The sequence below is a fragment of the Misgurnus anguillicaudatus genome, chromosome 25 (genome assembly GCF_027580225.2).
Source record: "Misgurnus anguillicaudatus chromosome 25, ASM2758022v2, whole genome shotgun sequence".
NCBI lineage: Eukaryota > Metazoa > Chordata > Actinopteri > Cypriniformes > Cobitidae > Misgurnus > Misgurnus anguillicaudatus.
The window spans coordinates 24,728,772-24,756,118 of record NC_073361.2 but is presented as its reverse complement, the minus strand read 5'-3'; the positions used below and the strand labels follow the sequence as shown (position 1 = coordinate 24,756,118).

General features: G+C 38.2%; 1 protein-coding gene across 1 annotated transcript in view; it reads right to left on the bottom strand.

Moving 5' to 3' along the window:
- Positions 1–27,347, bottom strand: part of ek1 (eph-like kinase 1) — a 74,621-nt gene that overhangs the window by 14,670 nt on the left and 32,604 nt on the right. The window contains exons 6-11 of the mRNA XM_073863695.1: positions 25,426–25,538; positions 23,136–23,298; positions 18,487–18,595; positions 8,025–8,092; positions 6,588–6,713; positions 5,869–6,054 (exon numbers count right to left, since the gene is read on the bottom strand). Of these exons, the coding sequence (XP_073719796.1) occupies positions 5,869–6,054; positions 6,588–6,713; positions 8,025–8,092; positions 18,487–18,595; positions 23,136–23,298; positions 25,426–25,538 (765 nt within the window). The remainder of the gene's footprint in view (positions 1–5,868; positions 6,055–6,587; positions 6,714–8,024; positions 8,093–18,486; positions 18,596–23,135; positions 23,299–25,425; positions 25,539–27,347) is intronic.

Genomic DNA, 27,347 nt, shown 5'->3' with positions numbered 1-27,347 from the left:
TGTGTCAAATGCCTTTCTAACAAACAGAACCCTGCTGAAAAAAACAGCATACCAGCAAGACCAGCATATGTTGTGTTTTGGTGCTGGTTTGCTAGTGAACACCAGCTAAACCAGCATCAGCACCAGCATTAGCCCCAGCTAAACCACCACCAAACCAGCATTAGCACCAGCATCCCATGCTGCAAGACCAACATACTGTATGTTGTGGTTTGATGCTGTTTTTTTCAGCAGGGAAACATATCAATGAACCATTTGAAATAATTCCTAAAACCTATTTTTCATATCTAAAACACACAACACTATGTAAGCAGGTGCAAGTTAGCTTTATGCTAGCTTAGCACACCATCAAAACAAGACAAATAGTGGGATTAAAACCATGTTTTTGCTCCAAACTCACTTTATAACAGAAGTTCAGTGCTTTAAAGGACAAGTTCGGTATTTTACACTTAAAGCCCTGTTTTTAGAATGTTTATGATGAAATAGAACGGTTTTGACTGAAATTTCGACATATGCGGCTGCCCAGAGAATTTTCAGGTGTTTGTTACACCTCCCACCTCTAGAATGGCTGTATAGGTGCACAAAAACAATCCCTCCCAAAATGCACCAAACCCCCGCCTACAAAGACGTGAAACTCACCGAGCGGCCAGGGGTGGTCACCGACATGCTCACACAAAAATCGCCGCAAAAGATGCTTTTAAAAGATGTTTAAGCCTTTCGTTGTAAACTTGTGGACCTATTTTTCCAAACGCCTCACACCCGTACATTCTTCTGCCGAGAGCTTGAATAATAAACACTCCAGCCCAGTTGGTGGAGATAATCCACCTTTGCCAATTGCAAGAATACAAACAACGTTCCCGGCACAAAGTAATACCGTACCTCACAGCACATCTAATACAAGTCAATGGAGTTGGACAAAAACTGTAATGCAAGGATCAAATATAATGTTAAACATCAGATATTTTTTGCCAACAGTTAACCAAACATACAATTACTGTAAGATATAACAGATTATATCTGCATGAGTTCTTGTCAAAACAGATATTTTTAAAACTGTAATTCTGTGAAGATGTATCAGGGTCGCATGCTCGCACGCCTGTGTGCATGCGGAACTGTCAGTCATCTCTTATGGCTCTTAATAACTCTTTTAACATCAATCAGGTGCCAAACTTTATCTCTCTTAAAAACTCTTTAAACATCAAGCAAGTCCTGCACTTTATTTTCTCATTCCACGTTTTAAAACAAAAACCAAAATGTCATGTGCATGTGGATGGACGCATATCTTTGAATAAGTTAAAGGATTAGTCCATTTTCTTAAAAGAAAAATCCAGATAATTTACTCACCACCATGTCATCCAAAATGTTGATGTCTTTCTTTGTTCAGTCGAGAAGAAATTATGTTTTTTTTTGAGGAAAACATTGCAGGATTTTTCTCATTTTAATGGACTTTAATGGACTTAACACTTAACTCAACACGTAACAGTTTTTTTCAACGAAGTTTCAAAGGACTCTAAACGAACCAAAACGAGGCATAAGGGCCTTATCTAGCAAAACGATTGTCATTTTTGACAAGAAAAAAAATGCACTTTTAAACCACAACTTTTCGTCTCGGTCCGGTCCAGCACGACCTAACGTAAATGCGTAGTGACGTAGGGAGGTCACGTGTTACATATATAAAACGCACATTTGCGGACCATTGTAAACAATAAACTGACACAAAGACATTCATTAGTATCTATTGACATACAACAATTTTGGAACGGTCCTCTTTCAACACACTTGTAAACACTGAGGCGGAGTTTCGCGTTTGTCCTCTGTGACCTCTTGACGTCATGACGTATTGCGTGAGGTCACGCTGACGCTTTCAGGACCGGAGGAAGACGAGAAATTGTGGTTTATAAGTGTATATTTGTTATTTTTATTGTCAAAAATGACAATCGTTTCGCTAGATAAGACCCTTATGCCTCGTTTGGGATCGTTTATAGTCAAGTGAAACTCCGTTGAAAAAAACTGTTAAGTGTTGAGTTAAGTGTTAAGTTGGTGTCCATTAAAGTCCATTAAAATGAGAAAAATCCTGCAATGTTTTCCTCAAAAAAAAAGTCTTCTGGACTGAACAAAGAAAGACATCAACATTTTGGATGACATAGTGGTGAGTAAATTATCTGGATTTTTGTTTTACGAAAATGGACTATTCCTTTTAGCATTTAGGACGGTACACCCAGAAAACGAACAAATAAAGATAATTTGAGATCTTTTATGACTATTTATAGCATTCGGATCGCTAGACAAGTACTTATTTTTATGAAAACCTCAATTTCGACCAAAATCAACATTTATACTTTCTTTTCCCCGCAGCTCAAAATTAAGCCGTGCGCAGTCTTGTCAGCAAGTGTCACATGTGTGCAGGCATGTAGTTCTTTTTTACGAAGTGAAATTGCCATATGCTTGGCGGGCATAATACAGCGACTTTAGTCGTTGTCACAGATCCGTGTAAATGTGGATCTTTTTGACAGTGCTGTCGTGTGCACATGAGAAACTTTTTTGTTTTTTACTAAATCATTGTTGTGTGAATGTAGCCTTAAAGTGTGCCGTGTTTCAGGCTATTTTAAAGCAGAAACTGCTTCTAACAGAGCAATTCGTACAATCATTTCTAATTTCGCCCTCTTATCTATCATTATCGCTGTTGATACCACAAAGTAAAACTTTTTTCTTGACGCTCAGCAGGAAAAGACCTCAAAACACGTAACGGGCAAAATCAGCAGCAGTGCATTATCAGATTGTAGACTACAGTACGCCAATCTGATGGTTAGCTACACAATGAGTTTATAATAGAGACGATGACAGCTCTGTGTTTTCCTAAAGATGAAAGGATAAAGAATTGAATGAGGCGTTAAGGTCTATTCTGATTCCTTTCTCTGAGCTCCCGAGACATTTGCATCACAAAATGTTCAATCACGGTCTAATTTTTTCCGTCTGAGGTGGTAATGATAGAGCATCGCACCCAAAGCCGAGTTACGTGACAGATGCTTTCGTATCAGAACGTGAAAGTCTTTGTCTTTATCTCGTCGGCGCTTCATTCAGGCAGCATTAACGTACGGCAGCCTCTTTAATGCATCTCGACCCGGCCCCATCAGCGATGTGATTAGTCTCTGTGTGCGTGGAGGGGGTTAGATTGACAGCTGCTTCTATAACGTAGCGCGAAGGGTCGCTGACCTCTCCTGTCCCCGTTCTTCTGCCATCAGGCTGATCCGTGACCTGTGAAATTACTCTAGCTATCATATCTCATCCAATCAAGGGAGGACCAGGATGTGTTCGAAAGCAGCGCACACACTCATGCGCGCACATATAGTGTATTCATGTTACACTATTTTTGCAAAAGGATAAGAAATACGAAATATCACAGGTCACACTGGCAAACAGTAAATACAATACAGATGTTGGTACTGGAAAATGTTTGCGCATAAATTAGGATTCATTAAGTTAATTCAATTGTATTTAATAATTAATTAAATTAGCATAATAAGTTTGTGCTTACATTTATCGCAAAAGTATTTTTTTTTTAATTGCACATGATAGCTATATAAATAAGCTGAAACAGACTATATTATTGTTACGAGAAAATAAAAACACTTTTGTGCCAGAACGCAACAGTTATTATTGAATATGGCCCAACGTGAGGGCAACAAAAAGCACTGAGATCTTATTGGTGAGTTCGGACATGCCAAACCCCTAATAATAATAATAATAATAATATTAATAATAATAATAGGGCTGGGAAAAGATTAATCGCGATTAATCACATATAAAATAAAAGTGATTTTTGGCATAAGTGCGTGTACTGTGTGTAATTATGGTGTATATTTAACCACACACACATACATATATTCATGTCAATTTTTTATTTATATATACATTTTAGTTTATATATAATATAGAATATATAAAAATATAAATAAATATATATACACATGTAAATGTTTCTTAAATACATACATGAATGTGTGTGTATTTATGTGTACATAGTAATTGCACACAGCACACACTCATATATTATGCCAAAAATCACTTTTATTTTGTATGCGATTAATCGCGATTAATCTTTTCCCAGCCCTAAATAATTATAATAGCTTTTAACCCAAATACTTGTTAATTATGTAAATTCACACTTTAAAATGATCTTACAGCAGCATCAAATGAAAATTATTTGTTCAAATAGTTAATAACGTTGACCGTGCAAAGCAGAGTCAACTGAAAAGCCATTATTAGCATTTCGCTAGTCAGAGTGCCACGAAACGTCAATATAGGATTAATGTTAATGTTCTTGAAATTGAATATTCATGATCCCCCAAAACCCACATCCAATTACATGTTTGAATTATCGATATTCATGCAGCATGCATGAATATGGATGGTCCTTTTGTTAAAGAGCCTGTCAGTCTAATCCACAGAGGTTAGAAACCACAAAAACAGATCTGTAGAGGAAATTACCACTTAATAGTGACCAACACACCTGTTGCAAGACACTGCTTTTCAGACAATGGGAGCCTTGAAACCCACACAATGGCAATAGAAAACTCAATAAGCTGGGTTCAGTGGAGCTATTTTAATCATGACCAATATTTGCATGCAATATTATCATGTGGGAGCAGTAAGCATCAATTTCAGGTGCTTTAGAGAGGTTCAGTGTAATACTACAGGTACAATACACCTTCATAAAATGCAACGTTTGAACAGAACAGTGAGAATGACTGTTTTTTTCCCTTTCTTATTGCTTAGAACAATTCACGCTTACATTCAGTCCATGTTGATGTGTTTCCACAGATGCTAACACATTTTCTTGCATGGTAATTTGTTGTGGTTAAAGCAAAATAAGTCTAGTTTTTAGACCAAAAATATCAAATTTAAGTGATTTTGTGCATAGAACAAGCAAAAAAATCTGCCAATGGGGTAAGCAAATTTTTCTTGAATTTAGTGTTTAAGAAAAATTTTCACGATTTTTTGCTTACTCCATTGGCAGATTTTTTTGCTTGTATTATGCACATAATCACTTAAATTTGATATTTTTGGTCTAGGAACTAGACTTGTTTTCTTGGGTCATTTTGCTTATCAAGAAAAGGCATCTTAATTTAAGAATTTTTAGATATTTTTACTGAAAACAAGACAAAAATACTAAGAATTTTTTCTTAAAAATCTTTTTTTTTTGCAGTGTATAAGTTAGCATTGCACTCCTGTTAGCATTGCGACCGAATCTTTTAAACATGGTAAGGTGCGTCACATTTCCGGCTGACGTCAGAGGTATTCAGGCCAATCATAACGTACAGATTAGCTGGCCAATCAGGGACACAGAGCTTTTCAAATACGTGCATTTCAGGAAGAGAGTGAAATCTGAAGCTACAAAAATGTACAGTATGTGGAAAATAATGTGTATTTTGAACCATAAACCATGTGAACACATTGTATTATACCAAACACACAAAATAACGTTTTTTTAGCAATGAAATAGGTGCTCTTTAAATATATTCATAAGTATATTCACAATCTGCTATTTTGCATTTGCTGAAGTTAAGCATGCAAGATCGAGTATCTATATGAAAAAAAAACACAGAAGACCATGTTTTTCTTTTCAATATACTTTTTTAAACGTACAAACAAATATGACAAAATTGAGCTAAAAGTTTCCCACAAAGAGAGTAAAACTCACCCAAGCAACTACAATGTGGCCCCCATGAATTATAAAGAAACTAAATAATTGCCTATCAAGGGATTACTTTACTGTAATTTAAGAACAATGAAAGTCAAACATCACGTGTTAGGTTCCTACGACGATATAAAACAGCGAGGTTTTTTTTGTGATTTAAGGCAAGTACTCACATCTTGTGACGACTCCCTCCAGTCTAATGATGTTGGGATGGTCGAACTGACCCATGATACTGGCCTCACTCAGAAAGTCTCGTCTCTGCTGCTCTGAATATCCAGCTTTCAGGCTCTTGATCGCCACTTGGATCTCCCTTTTACTGGGCAGCCTTAGACGCCCACTGCACACCTCTCCAAACTCACCTGGAGGTTAAACAACAGCCATGGATTTTACCCACAATACCATGTTTTATTGCACTGGGTTATTTTCGACCCAGCGTTGGATGTACCCAACACACTGGGTTGTAATTTAACCTATGCTGGGTTGTATTAACCCAAAATGCTGGTTTTTAATCCATTTGTGGGTCAAATATAAACGTTTTCCTGGTGAATTTAACCAAACAACTGGGTTTTACCCTTTCTGACCCAAGGCCAGGTTAAATAAGCTTTTTTAGAGAGTGGTTTAACATCTTTTGTTGTTGAGCATTCCTATTAGGCAACCAATGCCCTTCAATTTTAGTCAAGGACGACGTTCGAGGGCACAACAGAGAGCATTGCGATAATGCATCTTGTGTATTAGTTGGGACTTATCTATAAAACAAATGCCCTGGATACCATAAAATGAAGTGACAGCCGTGATGTTAAAGTAGGGTATAACTATGATTGAATCATAGGAATGCTCCTCCTAAAACAGCAAAAGGTCACAAAAATAAATCAAGTTGTGGGTTTTGACTTACCGGCCCCAATAACTCTCTCAATTCGAATGTTGTTGACTTCAATCTCTTTGGCAAAATCTCGTATCGCCTGGTTTGGGTCTTCATACGTGTGCGGGTGAATGTATGTCCGCGTTTCAGGAAGTTTAACTGCAATTCAATGGTGAGAAAAACAGTTGGCTTATTTGGCACATTTGTGACATGGGTATATTTGTAGCAATAGCCAAAAATACATTGTATGGGTCAAAATGATACATTTTTTGTCCAAAAATCATTAGGATATTTAGTAAAGATCATGTTCCTTGAAGGTATTTTGTGAATTTATTTATTTTGTAAATATATCAAAAATGTATTTATCACTAATAATAGGCTATGTGTTGCTAAGGACTTTATTTGGACAACTTTAAAGGAAAATTTCTCAATACTTAGATTTTTTGCACCCTTAGATTCCAGATTTTCAAATAGTAGTTGAATCTCAGCCAAATATTGTCCTATCCTAACAAACCATACAATAATGGAAAATGTATTTATTCAGCTTTTCAGGTGAATTTACCCGTGACTTTTTTGTTTTCCAGGGTCACATGTACATTTATGCATTTGATAAAAAATAAATAAATAAAAAACATTTACACATTTGGCAGATGCTTTATCCAAAGCGAATTACAGTGCATTTGTGTTTTCTGGTAAACAAACTCTGAAACTTTTGCGATGCTTTACCAACGCTCTACCAAGAGTCACTTTACAGTAGCTGCTTAGAATGAACCATCAATTTTCCTTAAAGAGAGGGGGTGCCACATTTTCAACCCCATTAAACATTGTCTTTGGCAGGCAGGAAAAGTGTCATTAGAGAAAACACACATTAGGCAACTAGAGCGATCAGAGACATCATTTATAAGCAGAGAGAGCCGCAGAGACTCCGTTCACTAACCGATAACTAGAACACTTGCTGGAAAAACATGCATTTTTTTATCCATCCAAACAGAACCGTGCACCTACGAGTGCATACCGCTGGCCAAAAGAAATGCCACATTCATTTGTTAAGATAATATCTAACCATTTTTCTAAATGTTTGATGAATTGCATTAGATATTGCGACCGAGGGCATTTAGACGCTAATGTGAGTGCATGCAGTGGTTAGCGCCTTGAGCTCTGAGGAATAGCTTATCCAGTGAAAAACAATCTCTGTTCTTCAGTTAATAATAACATATGAGTTCAGAAAACTTGGAAGAGGGTGATGAATTGGATGTTTTAACATTTAAAAGCCCCAGTCTCCATATAATATAATTGCATTGCAAAAAACAACCAGTACAATTTATCAAAATCTTCCTTTTTGTGTTTCAAAAGAAAGACATACGGTCTGGTACGAATTGAGCAAATGACAAATTGGAGTTTTAGTGTGCTATACCTTTAAAAATTATAAAATGTGATTTCTTATGCAGACTTAAATAACGCATGCATTACCTCGTCCATGCTGAAACTGCATTTTCTCTTCCTCTGGGTCTTGCTTTGCCTTTATGTATCCACAGCGCCTGAAACAATAATATAACAATAAGCACCAACACAATAGAAAACACAGTCTCATTCAGATTCATAAATTCAACTATAACAATTCCCTCAGACAAAGAAAATGTTAAATCAAATCTCCATAGGTCTGGTCTGGCTATAAATATATATTCCACTTTCATCTTTTTACAGCTTAGTTTAACAGTTATGTGCCTTATGAGTCCAGTTCTCTTCCCCCGGTGTGGAAATCCATTGCTCTAATCCTCTCTTTAGCACCAGTTCATGCCAAAGAGCAGGAAAATACAATCCTGACAATCCTCTGACTTTATCATTAACTACATTATTCCTTTCACAGTGGGACCACGAATAAGGAAATGCCCCAGATAGTGAATAATCCAATACACTGAGGAGAAAAGGTGGCCGACGTACGACTGATAATTATGTTCATTATTCATTTAATCCTCTTTTGACTCACGCACGCACGTACGCACATACACACTCTTTTCATGCCATGTCTCACCAAAATTGTGATGGCAAAATCTGACTAACCAGTATAGTAATTATGCGGTATGCTGAAATTGGAAAGATCGGGACAAGATCCATTTGGAGGATGTCAGGTGGATGTCTATTGACTGGGAGATCTGCTGGGGACCCAGGTGGATTAAAAAAAAGTGTTTTACTATAAATCTGTCCAATAGTAAAGTGCATGGAAATGTAATAAAAGAAATATATGCATAGAAAAGAGTTAATCAAAAAAATGAATAAGAAAACGTTACAGAGGGTGTAATGGAGGGTTCACACCAGACACGGTAGAGGCAGCAAGCGCGGATGGTTCACATGTTAAGTCAATGCAAAGACGTGATTAAGCATTATGCGGCGCGGTAGGCGTGGATGGCGCATTCAGAGCGAATTTAGCGTTGCCACAGGAAATGAAATAACCAATCAGGACCATGCTGTGGTAGTGACGTGATTACAGGAAGCGAGCGGAGTCTCAAGCTGGATTTCCACCAACTGCGGAGCAGCTGCAGAACGACTTCACGGCTCCGCACTCCGCCAATACCCACCAGTTCCGAATTTGTTGCAGAGCGACTGCGTGCTGAAGTGACGAGGACCCATGAGGTTTCGCAAATTCACGTGATGATCGCGCAACATCTAGTTCTGTCTCCGCCCATTATGACGTTAAATTATGACGTTTTGCTGGACCAGCCCATATCATGACACGAGATCTCGCGAATTCAGGTATGATCACGCGATATAGTCATGGCTCCACCCTGCGGAACTGTCCGGCATCCGTCAAAAATAGAAGCTCTGCGTATTTGTTCCGGAAGGCTGCGGATGGCCGGAGCTGTGACGGATTCGGAACGCAGTCAGTGGAAGTACATTGACTTGAATGGAAACTGATTGCCTGCGTCGCCGTTCCGCAGCGGATCTGCAGCCGTTCTGCAGTCGGTGGAAATCCAGTGTCAGCAGAGTTGCAGAAGCCCCTCCCATGATGCGAATTTCCACGTGAATGTCTAGAATGACTAGAATTTCACGCGCGAAAGAAGCGTGTAAACTCAAAATGTTCAAGCGTCCAACTACACACGATTAGTGTGATTTTGCCGCCTCTACCGCGTCTGGTGTGAACGCACCATAACAGTGTTATAAAAGACATGGACAAACAATGTACCTCATATTTCATTTACATTTAAGCATTTGGAGATATCTGAGATGATTTACAAGGCATTCAATCTGTAATTTTTTATCAGTATGTGGGTTCCCTGGGTATCGGACCATAACTTTTGTGCGGCACAAATGAGCACAATACATCCTGTAGCTTAGTACACTTGAAAATTTAGTAAATAGCATATAGGCAAGTTAGAAGATGTAGTTAAAGCCCGGACCAACAGCATTACCCAGATACGTGCCAACACATACAGTGCTTATGATCAGATCAAATTATCCTAAAAAAAACATGCCATCAGATCTTTAACAAAGCTGGCAATACTCCTGTAGCAGCTGCGAGAAATGATCGCATGCCAGGGTATTTAGCTTTGAATATTGATTTTATACACAGTTAACATTACAGATCAATAATGGACACGAGTGCATCTTTAAGAGCTTCAGCATGCTCAGCTGCCCCGGAATCAGTCAAAGCGCCGGGGCCCGAGGCCGGGGTTGGGGCGAGAGCAGACCTGGGGGTCTATTACATAATAGGAAGACTGCTGGGTTCATTCATGTCCGCTTTAATCCGGTCTGTTGCGTCTCCCTACGGAGCAGCGGGGGGTAAATCTTTCCTTTTCAGCTCCGTCTGGTGGGGGGTTTGGGGGTACATGTGCGTTGTTTCCTCTCTGCTGCTTTTAATGAGACTGGGGGTCTCAAGAGAGACCCCACCTGTTCATCAGCCACCCAACACATATCCCCCACCATGTTATAAATGCTCGAGGCCTACCGAGCATCTGTGTGCAGGTACAAGCCCCCTACGCCTTCGATCTTAAACTGCCCCATGTGCGACACACACGGTACATTAAGCGGAACAAGCTTGCACGGGGTTTAGAGGGGTGAGGAGGAAGCAAGCCGCCTGTCTGAAGCATGTGGTAATCAGGAGCTTCCTGAAAAAGGCCGTGTTTGCTCCCTAACCTCCCCTGTTGTCGCTCGAGGTGCCGCAGACTGATCCCACCCCCTTGCACCTGCTTTAGCGCAGCTCGGCAAGCTGATGAAACACTTCCTCTCGTTTCGGGACTCCCGGAGCTTCTAAAAGTGAAGTGTGATCCCACCCTTCAACCTCACTGTAAATGCAATGGTGCAAGGTGCTGCTATTTGCATATTCCTTTTTATTGAAAAAAAAGCGACAGACTAATGTCTAGGACTGTGCAATTAACACATTTTTCAACTCTTGAAGCATTCCTAAAATCCCTTTTGTGTGGTGATAAAGGCGTTGTACAGCTCTTTTACCGCTGGAAGCCTTTTGTCTTTGACCTAGTTTCTTTTTCCTCCTCTTCTGTCTTTTTTTGCTCTCACTGAGTGTATCTGCAGGTGATGTATTGTGGTTCCATGAAGATATTTTGTACATTTTCTACCATAAAAATCAAAAATGTTTTATCATTAGTAATGTGTGCTGCAACAGACTTGGACAACTTTAGAGGCGTTTTTTTTTCAATATTTTGATTTTTTTGGACCCTCAGATTACAGATTTCAATAGTTGTATCTCGACAAAATATTGTCTTATGATGCGTTCACACCAGATGCGGAAGAGGTGGCAAGCGCGAGTGATTTACATGTTAAGTCAATGCAAAGATGCGAATAGGCATACTGCGGCGCTGTAAGTGCAAACGGCGTGGCGCGGATGGCGAGGAACACGCAAATTGTGTGTTGCCGCGTGATCTGCGCGAGTTGAAAAATCTGAACTTTGGCGGCTTTTCGCGCCGCGTTAACCAATCAGGAGCTTGATCACAGGAAGCAGGCGGAGGCAGAAAAACAAAACACCAACAGAGGACAATCATCATTGCTACAAGAGACATCTCCGTACTTTTACAGGAATTAAAAGGATCTTGTTTGTACGAAAGTGAGTGAAGAGGTCGAACAATCTGATAGGTTTACTCAATTGGAGCTATATAGACGGTTTCAACTTCCGCTAAGAATAAATAACAACAAAGTCCTTTTAAAGTAGTTTATTTATATAACAAACAAAATAAACAACACGTAGATTACACAGGAAACCAAAACATTTGTTATTTTCAACGAGGTATTTGTTTAAGAGTTCAGTTTCAGCAACTAGTCAGACCATTAAACAAACAGAAACCGAAAGTAAAGTTCGGACCAGACGCGCAATCGCGTGACCGCACGTGCGTCCGATGAAACCGTCTATAAGCTCCTCCCATGACACGAATTTACGTGCGAATGTCTAGAATTTCATGCGCAAATGAAGCGAGTAAACTCAAAATGTTCAAGCGTCTAACTATGCGCAAATTTTTTTTTGCCCAAACAAATGCTTACATCAATGGAAAGCAGATTTATTCAGCTTTCAAAAAATGTTAAAATTCTAATTTTCAAAAAATTTACCCTGATGGCCGGTTTTGTGGTCCAGTGACCAAAAAGTTAATGTCAGACAATACAGGACATGAAAACAGAAGAGAAAAAGTAATCCCTAATGTATCATTTAGGGTCTTAATTACATCAAATCTATTAAAAATCTTTAAAAAAAATGTTTGTGTGACAGAAGTAAATATTAATGTAGTTATACAAACATTCTCTGCTAACTATAATAATAAAGTTAGATGTTTGTATGAACAATGCATTATAACAGATGGTACGGCCTACACAGAAAAGTGTTTCACCGTCATAGAGTTAGTCTGGGAATAAATGGTGACAAAAAAAACTGTGACAGCCTAAATCCATAAGAACTGTGATAAGATGCCTGGAGATCTAAGAAAAAAATCTATATCCAAATTATCTTACCGACATACTTAAGTATTAATGAATAAAATAATTTTAAAAGTAAAATTAATTAGTCTAAATTATTTTCCAGCAAGCAATAGCCATCATTTCACTGTCCATGTTAAGTATAGACCTGATATAGTCCATCTATGAGTAACCTTCTGCGTTCTCCATCTAGAAACCTATTGATTTACTAGATGTCATTAGACAAAGACATCATAAATGAGTACGAATTGGTTGAGTAGCATTTCAACATAATGATATGATGAGGTGTGAACATTAAACATTATAACATGACTTTTTAATGAGGCATCGCTGTCACTTAAACTAGTTCATTACATAATGATCCTCCATTTCATTGAGCTAATGAAGATTCAAGCTGGGAGATCAGATCAGCATGCAGTATAGCCGGCAAGCCAGTCATAAGTTTTGGCTGCCTCAAAGACATGAAAAGCCTTTGGCACGGTCAGTACATCCTAGCGGGGTGGCACACATCACAGAACAAAATTCCAATGTTTAGTCCTTGCCACGTTCCAGTTCTCCTAAAGGACAATGCTAATTTGCCATGCTTCACTGAAGCATGCATTTTATCAAGTAAAAGTTCAAACAAAGAGTTGAAGCATCTGTGAGGCGTGATGTTTGCTGGTCAATATCATGGTTTCTTATCGATTTATGCCCAGTTTTCAGAGCCTGCTGAGATCTATCCCAACAAGGCAATATTGATGCATCTCACATACAAAGAAAAAGATGAATGATGATTAAAAATGTATTAATAATCAGTTTAAAAATAAAAAGTACCACTACATTTCTAGCCATTCAAGATCTCTGCTGTAATGATGATGTCTTATAATCTTAAAGAAACAGTTCACCCAAATTACTCAGATAAACTATTTTTATATTAAAGGAGACATCATGAAAATCTGACTTTTTCCATGTTTAAATGCTATAATTGGGTCCCTAATGCTTCTATCAACCTAGAAAATGTGAAAAAGATTAACCCAGTAACTTAGTTTTGGTAAACTATTCTCTGCAAGCATGTGAAAAAATAGGTCATTGAAATTTGCCTCCCCTTGTGATGTCAGAAGGGGATAATACCACCCCTTAATCTGCACTATCCAACCACAGCACTGCCATTTAGTGCGAAGATTATCTCATTTGCATTTAAAAGGACACACCCAAAAATGGCAAATTTTTGCTTACACCTACAAAGTGCCAATTTTAACACGCTATAATAAATCATGATATTTTGAGCTAGAACTTCAAATACATACTCTGGATTAAAGCTAAAATATTCAGTGAATGCAAAAAATAAAACGAAAGTCTGAAGTGCTTACAAAAAACATCATTATTTCTTCTGCCTCTCTTACCTACAAAATAATAATGTGGTCCTTAGAGACACCTCTGTCATCCAAGAAGAGATTTACTACAGTCGAGCTAATCCTAAAAGCAGGAAATGATTTTATGTTTGGAGGAAACGGACGTTCATAAATTCTGGGATCCTCTGACAGCTGTTTTAAAAACACTTGGTTCATTACACTAATTAAAAATCAAGAGAAAATGTATGTTATGGACGCTGCAGCCTGCCCATCTCATTATTTATGGCACATTCGTAGTACAGTATAAGGCAACCAACATATCAGCCACCTCTATATACTGGAATGGCACATCTGGACACATCTGGCCCGCCATCACATGGATGGCTATGAGATTCTGACTGAAATTCTGACTCTCAGCCGTGTACTGAGAGTGAGATATTTGTGATGTGTTCAGCAGGCAGTGATTTCTGCTAGGCAAGGCGGTGAAAAAGTCCAGATGGAACTATGTGGAAAAAATAAGCCTGAAAGAGCCAACCACAGTCATTCAACCATTTCATAACAGCATGATAATTCTGGTTTGTGTGTGCATGTGCACGCATTGCCTTATTTCTGGGCATACACGCATACACATTTTGCAGCACGAGTAAGGTGGACTGGACGATCCCCTAGAGCCAGGGTTCCCGAGTCTTGCCCTGGAGGGCCGGACCACTGCAGAGTTTAGCTCCAACCCTAATCAAACACACCTGATCAAGCTAATCAAGGTCTTCATGATCACTAGAAAATCACAGGTGGGTAAGTTTGATTGGGGTTGGACCTGGACTCTGTAGTGCTCCGGCCCTCCAGGGTAGGATTTGGGGAGCCCTGCCCTAGAGGTTATACAGGTAATACCTGCATTAAAATTATAACAAAATAATCCTTCAGTTCTGTCTCGAAAGCACGATCTGCACTGATCCAACATAATTTACATTCATGCATCTACAAGACGCTTTTACAGAAAGTGAGGAACAGACTAATCTGTGCACCTTTTGGTTCCAGTATGTTTTCTGTGATGATGCTTGTCATTCAAACTTTATTACTCGGGGAACAATTTTCTGTTTGTACGATTTGATACAATTGAATTATTGACAGCTGCTAAATTGTTTTCTGCAAATACATTTCATAACGCAAATCATAATTTTTTTGTTGAGTGATTTACCGCACTAATTCTGTGCCAAACTGATAGACAAAGCAACCAGAAGCTTCCTGAAACAACACACACAGAAATGCAATGACCGCATTAAAGACTCAGAAATGCAATACGTCTTCTTGATAACATAATCTCTTGTCCTAATTCGATAACCAACAATCAATTCATAATTTCTGCAGCAAACAGCCATGTGTCTTCAAGATTTCATCATTAAACTTCAATCGTTTCATGCAGCATGGCATTAGAGAATGGTCTGGTAGTCGTCCAACAGCAAATAAAGGGATCGCCTGAAGTCCTCGGCTCTGCTCCATTTTTACTGCTGGCATACGAGGCTTGTCAGACTTGCAAATGTGCACGTCCGCGGTTAGCAGGCACCTGTTAGAGGTACGGTGGCATCTGTCATTGTGCGGGAACGTTTCAGAGAAATAATCAAGTGCATCATGTTTTTAACATACATCCGCCATTTTTAATTGCATTTTTCAGATACACGAAAAAAGGGAAAACAAAACAAACGAGGACCATCTGCCACCATCAGATCAGTTTTTCATCAAGCGCTTGAAACTTGGCCGGATACCGTCTTTGCCAGTCCAACAGAGTACAAAATAAAACAAAGATGATGAAGACAGTACCTTAACATACCTCAAACTAACCTAAACTTAAGTGTGCCAAAAGAAAAAAAAAGCTGCATTGCCTTTTGAATAATTACCTTAAGTCCTTCATGTTAAGGCTTTTTAAAGTCCCCCTGTGATGAAAAGAAAGTCTTTGTTGTTTATATGTCTATGTGGTGTTTTTGATATGCTAACCTGTTAACATCACACAGCTCACGTATGCATTGCAAAACCGGACTTAGCAGCTATGTGTCTGCCGAATTGCAGAATGTAGCATCTATGTACATATACACTCACCTAAAGGATTATTAGGACACCAAAGATGCTCTATTGGGTTGAGATCTGGCAACTGTGGGGGCCATTTTAGTACAGTGAACTCATTGTCATGTTCAAGACACCAATTTGAAATGATTCGAGCTTTGTGAAATAGTGCATTATCCTGCTGGAAGTAGCCATCAGAGGATGGGTATATGGTGGTCATAAAGGGATGGACATGGTCAGAAACAATGCTCAGGTAGGCTGTGGCATTTAAACGATGCCCAATTGGCACTAAGGGGCCTAAAGTATGCCAAGAAGACATCCCCCACACCATTACACCACCACCAGCAGCCTGCACAATGGTAACAAGGCATGATGGATTTATGTTCTCATTCTGTTCACGACAAATTCTGACTATACCATCTGAATGTCTCATCAGAGTCTCATCAGACCAGGCAATATATTTCCAGTCTTCAACTGTCCAATTTTGGTGAGCTCTATTTGTAGTGGAGATGAGTGGTACCCGGTTGGTTCTTCTGCTGTTGTAGCCCATCCGCCTCAAGCTTTTGCGTGTTATGGCTTTACAAATACTTTGCTGCATACCTCGGTTGTAACGAGTGGTTATTTCAGTCAAAGTTGCTCTTCTGTCAGCTTGAATCAGTCGGCCCATTCTCCTTTGACCTCTAGCATCAACAAGGCATTTTCGCCCACAGGACTGCCGCATACTAGATGTTTTTCACTTTTCACACCATTAGTTGTAAACCCTAGAAATGGTTGTGCGTGAAAATCCCAGTAACTGAGCAGATTGTGAAATACTCAGACCGGCCTGTCTGGCACCAACAACCATGCCATGCTCAAAATTGCTAAAATCACCTTTCTTTCTCATTCTGACATTCAGTTTGGAGTTCAGGAGATTGTCTTGACCAGGACCTAAATGCATTGATGCAACTGTGTAATTGGTTGATTAGATTATTGCATTAATGAGAACATGAACAGGTGTTCCTAATATCCTTAAGGTGAGTGTATATCTATGGTCTAAGCCAGGGGTTTTCAAACCTGTCCTGGAGGACCACTAGTACTGCACAATTTGCATGTCTCCCTCATTAGACACACCTGGTTTAAATCTTCAGCTCATTAGTAGAGACTGCAAGACCTGAGCCGTTTCTCAATATGCGTTCTTGTCTGTACTTGCGTTCTTGTGGACTTGTGAAACGTCATCAGTCGCGGCCCAAGTACTGTTCCAATTCAAAGTTCGCTTCAAGCCCAAGTTCACATAAAATCCCCAGATGTGTTCTCAGAAAGTTGTAACATGACTGCGTTTCTCCCTGTTGTCTCAAAATGTTGATCGTTTAGCGTTTTAAATGTTTAGTTTTTAGTTTAGTTTTAAGGTTGGCCAGTCCCTTTCCTTTGCGACAGTGCTGCGGCACTTGTGGCCTCTAGGGGCGCTAGGCTTGAAAAATACATGTCTAGCACCCCCTAGTGGCCAAAAAGTTTCATGGTGTGCCTTTAATGATCTAAAACCTAAATAGTGTAAAGGTTGCCCTCTAAAAGCTTAGAAAGCGGTTTAAATAACCCATGGTACTGTAAACTTAATACCATGCAACAACATAAACCAATGCCATGGCAATGACTGCATGGGATGAAAGTTTCACTCCCCATTACAATACATTGGTGTCCACACTACACTAGAAGCATGTCATACAAAATCACTATCAAATCTGTTTTTATTACCTCCATAAGGGTCTTCCCACAAGCACTCACACATACGGTACATCGAGGAGAGGGAAACCATGGATATGATGTTGCAGCACTAAGGTTCTGGCTCACAGGCATTAAGTTGGCCGACATGACACATCCTGCGGGACCTCTCTGTCATAGTGCATTATGGGTAACAAATTGCACAGCAGACTGAAATCTCATTCTGTGTGAGAACACACTGTATCATATAGCATCCAACAGTCTAGAGATGTCCAATCCATCATCTTTTTCGATTCTTCATAACCCCTTCCTCAGCAGCACAGAAAAAATATAACAATCTAAGCACACCCACCTATATGAAGCTCAGCTCTTAGTCATTGAAACCTGACCATTTCTTGACATTGAGAGCGCTTTATTTTTTTGTTTTTCTCTGATCCGCTTTTTCCTTTCATTTCAATTTCATTAGATCCCTCATTTCCAGCCATACAAACGCTCAAGTCTTTCTTTCTGCCGACATGTCTCTCAATTGTTCTCTCAAGTGCCTCCTTTCATCTCTTCATCTGGCATTCTGGAATCAAAGGGCTAAACAATTTTGTGTCCTTTTGATTTTGCGTAAATACATGCAAACAAATAAAAGCGTACACACCCAGACAGACACAACAAAAACATCTTATCTGGTCGATTCTTTCTTTCTGTATTTGTGATTTCTTTCTGATTAAATAAAAGATGCCTGATTGATATCATATGAATCTGTTGATGGTAAAACAATCCTGATTACCGCTGGTTTATCCAAGTGTGCCAACTTGGATTGGTCGAACAAATGAATGTCTTTTTATATAAGATTCTACAACTGCAAGTAGTTTAGGTTTTTATGGAATAAAATTTACTACAGCTTGATCTACAAGAAGAGAAAGTTTAAAGAAGTAAATGACTCTTACCGTCCACTTACGACAAAACAGGCCACTAGTAAGACCAGCAGCACAGCACCACCAGCTACAGAAATAGCCAAAATGGTCTGCTGGTTGGGGTCTCCGACCGCCAACATATCTAAGAGATAGAAGGAAAAAAGAAGGTTAGAGAATACAGTATATTTGATACAGATTCGTTACACTATTACATAAAATTCAGAGTCGGACAGTGTTTAGTCAACAGTGGTATTTTTAGTTAGACCATAATAAATGCAGTAAAATCGTTGGTAGCTTCTCATTGTGTTTGGTTTAATGTACACTGTCAGAAGAAAAATGGTCAAAAAAACTTTTTGTCTCCATTTCTATAAGATTACTGCAAGCATATAAATAAAAAAAAACTAGCTAGATAAGTTTGTCAGAAAAACTGATGTTGGCTTGAGAAAGCCTGGCCTGAACATTTTAAACGGTTTAACACAAGTCTTTAAGAAGTCTAGTTTAGTAATCTAGCTGGCATTTTTTTTGTATAAAGTTATCATGATTTAACACGAAGGTACCATGATTCTTTGAAGCTAACATGAGTTAACATGAAGCTAACATGATGTTAACATGAAGCAAGCATGAAGCAAGCATGATCAAGAACAAAGCTAACATGATTTTACATGAAGTTACCATGATGTTAACCCTTAAACAGTCAAGAGTGGAAAACGATGAGCAAAAAATCATTTTTTGTATCCTCTGGACTTATGTAGAAGATATGCATTAGAATGTTACCCACATATTCAAGACAGACCAAGGTTTGATAAGTGATATAAGGATTTGATTGAAAAATCTTTTTATGCCCCAAACAAGACACTGAAGAGAGCGTATCCCATGTTGCACGTTGCCTGTTTAAGAAGCTAACATGATTTAGCATGAAGTTAACAAGATGCTAACATGATGGAGCATGAAGTTAGCATGATGCTAGCACAATTTAACATTATGTTAGCATGATGCTAGCACCATTTAACATTATGTTAGCATGATGCTAGCATGATTTAGCATGAGTAAGCACGAAGCTAATATGATGTTAGCATGATTAAGCAAAGTTAACATGACGCCACCATGATTTAACATGAAGTAACCATGATTTATAACTAAGCTAACATGATGCTAACATGATTTAACATAAAGTTAGCATGACATTAACACAATTTAAAACAAAGCTAGCATGATGTTAGCATGATGTAGCACGATGCTAGCATGATGCTAACACAACTTACCACGAAGCAAACATGATGGTAGGCTACCATGATTCTTTGAAGCTAACATGAGTTAACATAAAGCTAACATGATGTTAACATGATTTAACATGAAGCAAGCATGATTAAGAACAAAGCTAACATGATTTTACATGAAGTTACCATGATGTTAATATGATTTAACATGAAGCTAACGTGATTTAGCATGAAGCTAACAAGATGCTAACATGATTGAGCATGAAGTTAGCATGATGTTAGCATGATTTAGCATGATTAAGCACAAAGTTAACATGATGCTACCATGATTTAACATGAAGTAACCATGATTTATAATTAAGCAAACATGATTTAGCATAAAGCTAGCATGACATTAACACAATTTAAAACAAAGCTAGCATGATGTTAGCATGATGTAGCACGAAGCTAACATGATGTAGCACGAAGCTAACATGATGCTAACATGATTTCACATAAGGCTAACATGATTTAGGCTACAATGAAGTTAACATGATGCTAATATGTTTTAGCATGAAGCTAACATGATTTAGCATTAAACAACATGATTAAACATGATTTAACATTAAAAATGCTAATTTACAAGAAAACATGTAAGACGCACTTAGAGGGTTTTGCATCTGATATCAAACTATAGTATGTGCTAAACAATAGCCTAAACTGTGAAAGTTGTAAGAAATTAAAAAGTAAATTCCCTACACCAAAAGGATCGCAATTTTACCGCAATTTGTTACACGGCTCTCTGGAATGCTTGATTCTGATTCCAATATTCCAAGCTTCATCCAGGTACAGTGAGTCATCATGAGTTCCAATTTAATATTTCCAAATAAATTCAATTTAAATATGCATAATCAATAACATACTGTATACTGATTTTATTTACAAATATTACAGTTAATAATGCACGCTCATCTTGTTTGGACTTTAAACTTGTTTTGAAGTCTCAGTATAAAGCTGCTAGGAAATCTTCATTCCATTCAGAAGGATTGCATTTTTTATAAATAAGCTAATAACATATAAAATTAATATATTTAGTGTACATACTGTATATTTGAAGAGTTTGGTTCCAAAACGCGATAAACGCCATTTTTGAAAAAAATGAGTTACTGCCAAAATCAGTATTATATCAGGTCAGTAGTTAAAATTAAATAATTAATTTTACGCAAAATCCAATACCCGCCGTGATGTTCTGTCATCTTTTCTCCCTTTTTTCCCAAAATGCGACAAACGCCACTTCTCCTTTTTTACAGAACGCAATAAATCCATTTCTGATATTACAGCGGACCATTCACGCAATGTAAACAAACATGGCGGCGCGCTGAGTACACGGAATCCTAATTTTCCTCATCTACTTTGTACTTCGTGATCAACAAACAAAACAAAATAATACTTTAATAGCATTGACAAACCTGTGATGGTTTTCTGTGACGGGAAAGAAACGTAAGCCATCAACATCTAATAATTTCTGCGAGAGGCACTCGGTTGCTTGCTCTCCAGACAGCATCAAGCTTCTCATGCTAAAACATTGTGTTCTTAATATAACAAAGTAAGTGTTTTGGTTAATGCCATTAATGTTTATTTTTTAATCATTGTATACCACTAATCAACTAAATAAATATAAAATGGTAAAGATGAATGCACATTTATACATTGATTTAATAGATTTATAGCATTTTGAAATAAAAAACTGTCATGGATTTATTGCATTTTGTGGAAAAAATAATTAGTTATTATAATAAATCTTTGAAAATCAAGTTATGGATTTGAATTTTTTATGTTTTTATAACCTAAAGATGCTATGTGAAAGTTTGTAACAGAAAATAGTGGTTTTCATCACTTTCTTGGTATAGAAAACACGTTTTTACCGAAATTTGTCAAAATGGATTTATTGCGTTTTGGAACCAAACTCTTCATTTACTCATGGCAAGTAGCCTTGTAATAAGCAGGATAATACCGCCACCCGGTTGTTATTGCAGAATAAATCCCGACGCGTTGATCAGGACCCCGATTAACAGTTCCTTTAGTTATTGTCATACTTTTCCTACATTTACTGACTTCAATAACAATGTGCTATCGCAAACAAAAATATACATTATTAATGTGTTTTCAACACAAAAACAAAATGAACGCATGTAATCTAAGCTGAATCTCAAGAGACACTGTAGTAAAAAATAAAAGATTTAAGAAAGCATCCCTCTCTAATTATGCACACAGAATAGTGCCATGTACCATATGGTACAGAAACTATGAGACACAAACAGCGGGGCATCTGCCGACTCTCAGATGACGTTCCTCACACTTCAGAGGAACGCTGACAGAACATCTACATGTTCATACTTCAAACATCCAGGCAAAAGAGAAAACTACAGCGAGCGAGGAGCTTCATCCGTCTCGGGGGACTAATTGAGCGTGTTCACACGTATGAATATTTCACAGCCTCTTTCTATGTGCACAACGGATTGGAAATTCAATCAGCGTTGTGTGAAAGAGAAATAGATGGAACTGACACAGGTTAGGGTTTGATCGAAAGCCCATTTCCAGCACGGCCTTGAAAATTTGGTGGGTTTGGTGGCACCTGCACATTAAGACATTTCAAAGGAAACTATAAAAACTCTGTTTGGATCTACTATTAACAATAAGCCAAGAAGTTAAGGGTCTAAAAATGACTTTATGCACAAACTTGAGTGGCTTGCTTTAATAAAATAAGGCAACAACATCAAGACCCTTATGTTTAAAAGTAATTATTTACAAAGTAAAATCGCAAAAAAAAAAAACGAATAATCTGCCAAGTCTGTTAGCATAACGGCAGGCTGTTAACAGCTTACAAACACTTCAGCACAGTTGATTCATTTGATTCAGTTCAATTGCTATTTTATAGCAACTATAAATGTAGCTTATGCAGATTTTATGGCCATTTTGTTTTATATAGAGATATTTAAATTTATGTATTTGGCAATGGCATTTATGCAAAGCGATTCAAAGTACGTGCTTTATAAGTATTTGTGTTTTTTGGGAATCAAACCCATAACTTTAGCTGTTGACGAAGCTCCAAAAAGCTGATGATAAAAGCCTACAAAGTGATGACTTCACTGTCCATACATGCCATTCTTCCTGGACGCGTCCTGGCCAGGATTTCGGGTTCGTCTTTCGGACGTCGTATTTGTCGACCACATACGTCGTAGGTGATTATTACTATTATTATTACAGAAAGGCAACTGTTAAGTTTTAAGGTAAGAATGAAACTACGATTGTATGTCTTATGTTTTCAACTGAATGGCGTATATAGGCAACAAATACGGCTTCCGGAAGACGCACTGAAATCCTGGCCAGGACGCTTCCGGGAAGAATGGCACGTATGGTCACCCTATTCACTGTTAGATGAACAAAAGAAACATTTGAGACACAATTGGAGAAAATAAACCTCACCTTCATGGCGTGTCTCCAACTCAATCTCCCCCCTGTAGTTGCCATAGCCACCATCCGTGCGAGCTCGAACCCGGAACACGTATGTGGTTCCTGGCTTGAGTCCATCCACGGTCATGCTGTTAGATTTGGTCTTGAGCACCGTGTAGTTCTGGTCATGCTGGTTCTGATGCAGGTAACAACAAAGAAGTTTCTTCAATTAAGTTCTGATAAACGTCCTGGTTCGATCTCTATCACAACAATACTTAACAATTCCCTTGCGGTACAAAAAAAGACCCAACTTCATCCATCATGGATTTGGCTAACATTCAGTAAAACAAATGAAGAACTAGAGAACAAAGCATGCAGATTGGATTCACATCAGTCAATTGCCAATTAGCAATTAGCTCGGATGGTTTCACTGGAATTTAGTGCTCACTCAAGCAGCTCTTGCCAATTGCTAAACACAATGCTTTTCGCATTTCGTCTGATGAAACTAAAACGAAACAGCAGATCTCTGCATTTTTAGGGACCTAACAGCTTTTCGGCTTTTATTAACTGGAATTAATCCAGATTAATGATATTAATCCCATTGACTGGGAAATGTCACCTCATTGTCTGGAGAATCCCATACAGTGTGCACATATTTCACGAATTTGCACGTAAGCTATTCACTTAAAATGCACATGGTGCACCACTTAAATAAATGTTCATGGCAAAAATGTCACACCCTGTGGAGGGATGGCCTTATAGATGGTGCTATAAAATCCAATACGAGCCAAACAGACAACATCAAACAGTCATGGACACGGCAGCGGCTAAGCGCGTCCATCTGTAAGCTCGAAGTCACATAGCCCATAATCACCTGAATAAATCATAATAATTATCAGTCACCCTGTCTGCCACATAGCCCAATAATACGATACAGGAGGTTGTAAACAAAAAAATACTGCAAAGCATTGAATCACTTATCTGCTTTAACTTTACTGCAGTAAGCGTGAATGATGTCTAAATGATGTGTACATTTTTATTGACTGTTTATACTGCAAGTAATGAAATCTGATTTGTTTCTACAGACAGTGTATGCAAGCATCTGGTGTATATCTTCACATGTTACTATAGTAACAAATCTGATTTTAAAGCACATATACGGATCACGTTTTATGTTTTTTTATCTTTGGGCTACCAAAACTGCGTTGAGTTAAACACACCTAGAAAATTGGACTTTTGTCAGATTTCTAACCGTGTGTTCACACCAGCTGCGTTTGAGGCGTCAAATTCACGTCTACCACGTCTAGTTTGCCGCTTCAACATTTTAAGTTTACCTGCTTCATTTGCGCGTGGAAGCCGTGCGTGAAATTTTAGTCATCAAGAGATTCATGCGGAAATTCGCGTCATAGGAGGGGCTTCTGCGACTCCGCTCGCTTTCTGTAATCACGTCACTACTAGAGCAAGCTCCTGAAGCGCACTTTTTTCGCAAACGTTTTAACTCGCGCGTTTACTGCGCCATACTAAACGCATCATTGGCACACAAACATTGACTTAACATTAAAATCACTTGCGCTTGACGCCTCTACCTCGGTTGGTGTGAACGCAGCATTAAAGGAAAACACCACCGTTTTCAATTTTTTACTATGTACTTTTACTATGTTCTTACCTCAACTTAGATGAGTTAATACATACCTATCTTTTTTCAGTGCGTCCTTTTTTGGTCTTTGTACAGTGCTTCTTGAGTTTGTTGGCATTTGGCATGGCCCCATTCATTCCTATGGCTCCAAACATATTTTGTGCCACCATACTTACTTGAGTAGTTACACATGTAACAGTCTTTAAATTGGAAAAACATAGAAGTGTTTGGTGACTTCTAAATTCATCCATGCTTGGATCCTAAGGAATGAATGGGGCTAGGCTAAATGCTAACACATTCACAATGTGCTGTACAAAGATTAAAAGTGCACGCATTGAAAAAAGATATAGGTATGTATTAATTTGTCTAAATTGAGGTAAAAACATAGTAAAATATTAAAAAACAAAACGAATTTGTCAGGCATCACACGTAAGTGTCCTGGAAAATAATGTCATCAAGTCAAATTTTATACGTTTGAAGGGTTTCGGGAGAGACTGGACAGCCATGAATAATAATTGGGTCCAAACGGACCCTGTCTATGTGTTAACATTACAGCTTCTCCCGAGGGTCTGATAAAAGCCAGTGTGCCATATGTCCAATCAGTGCAGATAAGATCCACACAGGGCCAAAAGGTCACAGAGATGATGTTGTTAGTGAGAGCCGGGAGAAAAACCCAAAGCTACTAACCTTTTCATAATAGGTGACCTCATATTCCACAACGGTCCCATCAGAAGGTTCTGGACCGTGCCATGCCAGCGTTACACTGTCGGTGCCCTTTCTTTCCTTTACGATGACACTCACTAAAAAAGAGAAAGAGCAAGATGATGTATTAAGATTGATGTTCTATGCAAAAGGATTAATTACACTTCTAATTAAAGAGTGTGAGAGGTGCGTCGGGGCAGCGTCATTTTTCGGGGGGAGTGATAAATTATTCTGTGTTTGCCGAGAGTAATTTTCACCCGTACTACGTAGCTGGCAAGAAGCCAGGGCACCTTACATTTCTATCGGTACGGCAGCAGTAGATTCACCCGCTTTGAGCCGACAGAGAAGCAGAGGTGCTAATGACGGTGTCAGATTGTGAGTACAAACGAGAGGCTCCCGTTTTGGGCCCCGGCAGCCCGTGATGAATGAAGGCGCTGACGTTTCGATCTTTAATGAGCGAGAAACGAAAAAGTCTTAACCGTGCAATACTCCGATCTGCCTTGCGGCACTTAAGCAGTGACACTGTGAACTAGAGTACACAAACAAACACTCTTATACTGATAAACAAATAGCTACGCTGACACTTCAACATTTGTTTACGTCACAGACGAAAGACAGACTTTAACTCGCAGTAATGAGTGGAAAGCAAAAACATCATAATACAGAACGTGACGCGTGACCGTATAATAGTACATAATGCATAATGCATTTACATTTTATTCAAAACAAATATTAGTGCATTTTTTTAGCTTCAGTACTCTTATCCATGACCTTTGCACTGCTAACGCAATGCTCTACCAATACAGAATTAAATGTGGCTTCTGGGTGATTCTCGCGAAATTAGACTTATAAGGTGTCATGAAACATTTTGATAAAAAAGTAAATGCAAAGTAAGAGTATCAAAATAAGAAGCATACAGTACAAACATCTCTTCATGTACTATTTTGCACATGATTTCAAATGACATCATACAAACTTTTTTTTTACATTTAAGGGGAAAATTGTCATTACCGCAACGTGTCTATGACTGGATTTGGGTTCTTTGACATGGAAATATTTATAATTAAAAAATCTAAAAAATAAAAAGCTTCAGTGCATTTTATAATATAAACATCTACAGTAAAGAAACATGTGATATTTGGTAATCATTGGTAAATGCAGAGACAATAATAAGTAATATACATGTGTCCAAGAAAAATTTACCTCATCCTCCGCAACAATTTTCAATCAATGTTTAAGCCCTCAAAGAACTAACATTTTCAAAAAAAAAAAAAATAATTGTTGGAAGGGACATAATTGACTGTGACACTCAAGATGGCTACCAGGTAAGCAGTTCTTATTTTTTCTCTCCAGATCAAAGTTGAAATTTTGTTTGTCATAGTACATAGACAACTTTTTAGTTCTCATTACCGAAACATGAGTTTGTAAATGCATATATTTAATGTAATATCATGTTGCGGTAATGATATTTTTTGATAATAATAAACTAAAAAATGTAAATAATTCTCTAAAAATAATTTATAGTAAGTTCAGACCTTAATCCTATATGTGCAAAAAAAAATGGCTTCAAGGTTTTTTAAAAAAATCTGATGCTGGACACCCAAGTCTGGGTTTCGTGAGAATCACCCATCTGCTTTCTGTCTGTCATTTATGAAGTCACACATCTGTCGACTTTTTTGATGTATTCAAGTGATTTTTTATTACCTCAAAATCTGCATTTATAAATATTCAGTCTGCCATCAATCACACACCTGCTGATGAAACACGTGCGGCGAAACATCCGTCACCGCACATAACATGCAAATACAACTACTACATCATCCAAGAGCCCTCCTGACACATGGCGAATAGTCTCTTGAATATTTCAAGCAGAGTGGACCCGAGGCCAAGCACTCGAAATGTAGGCC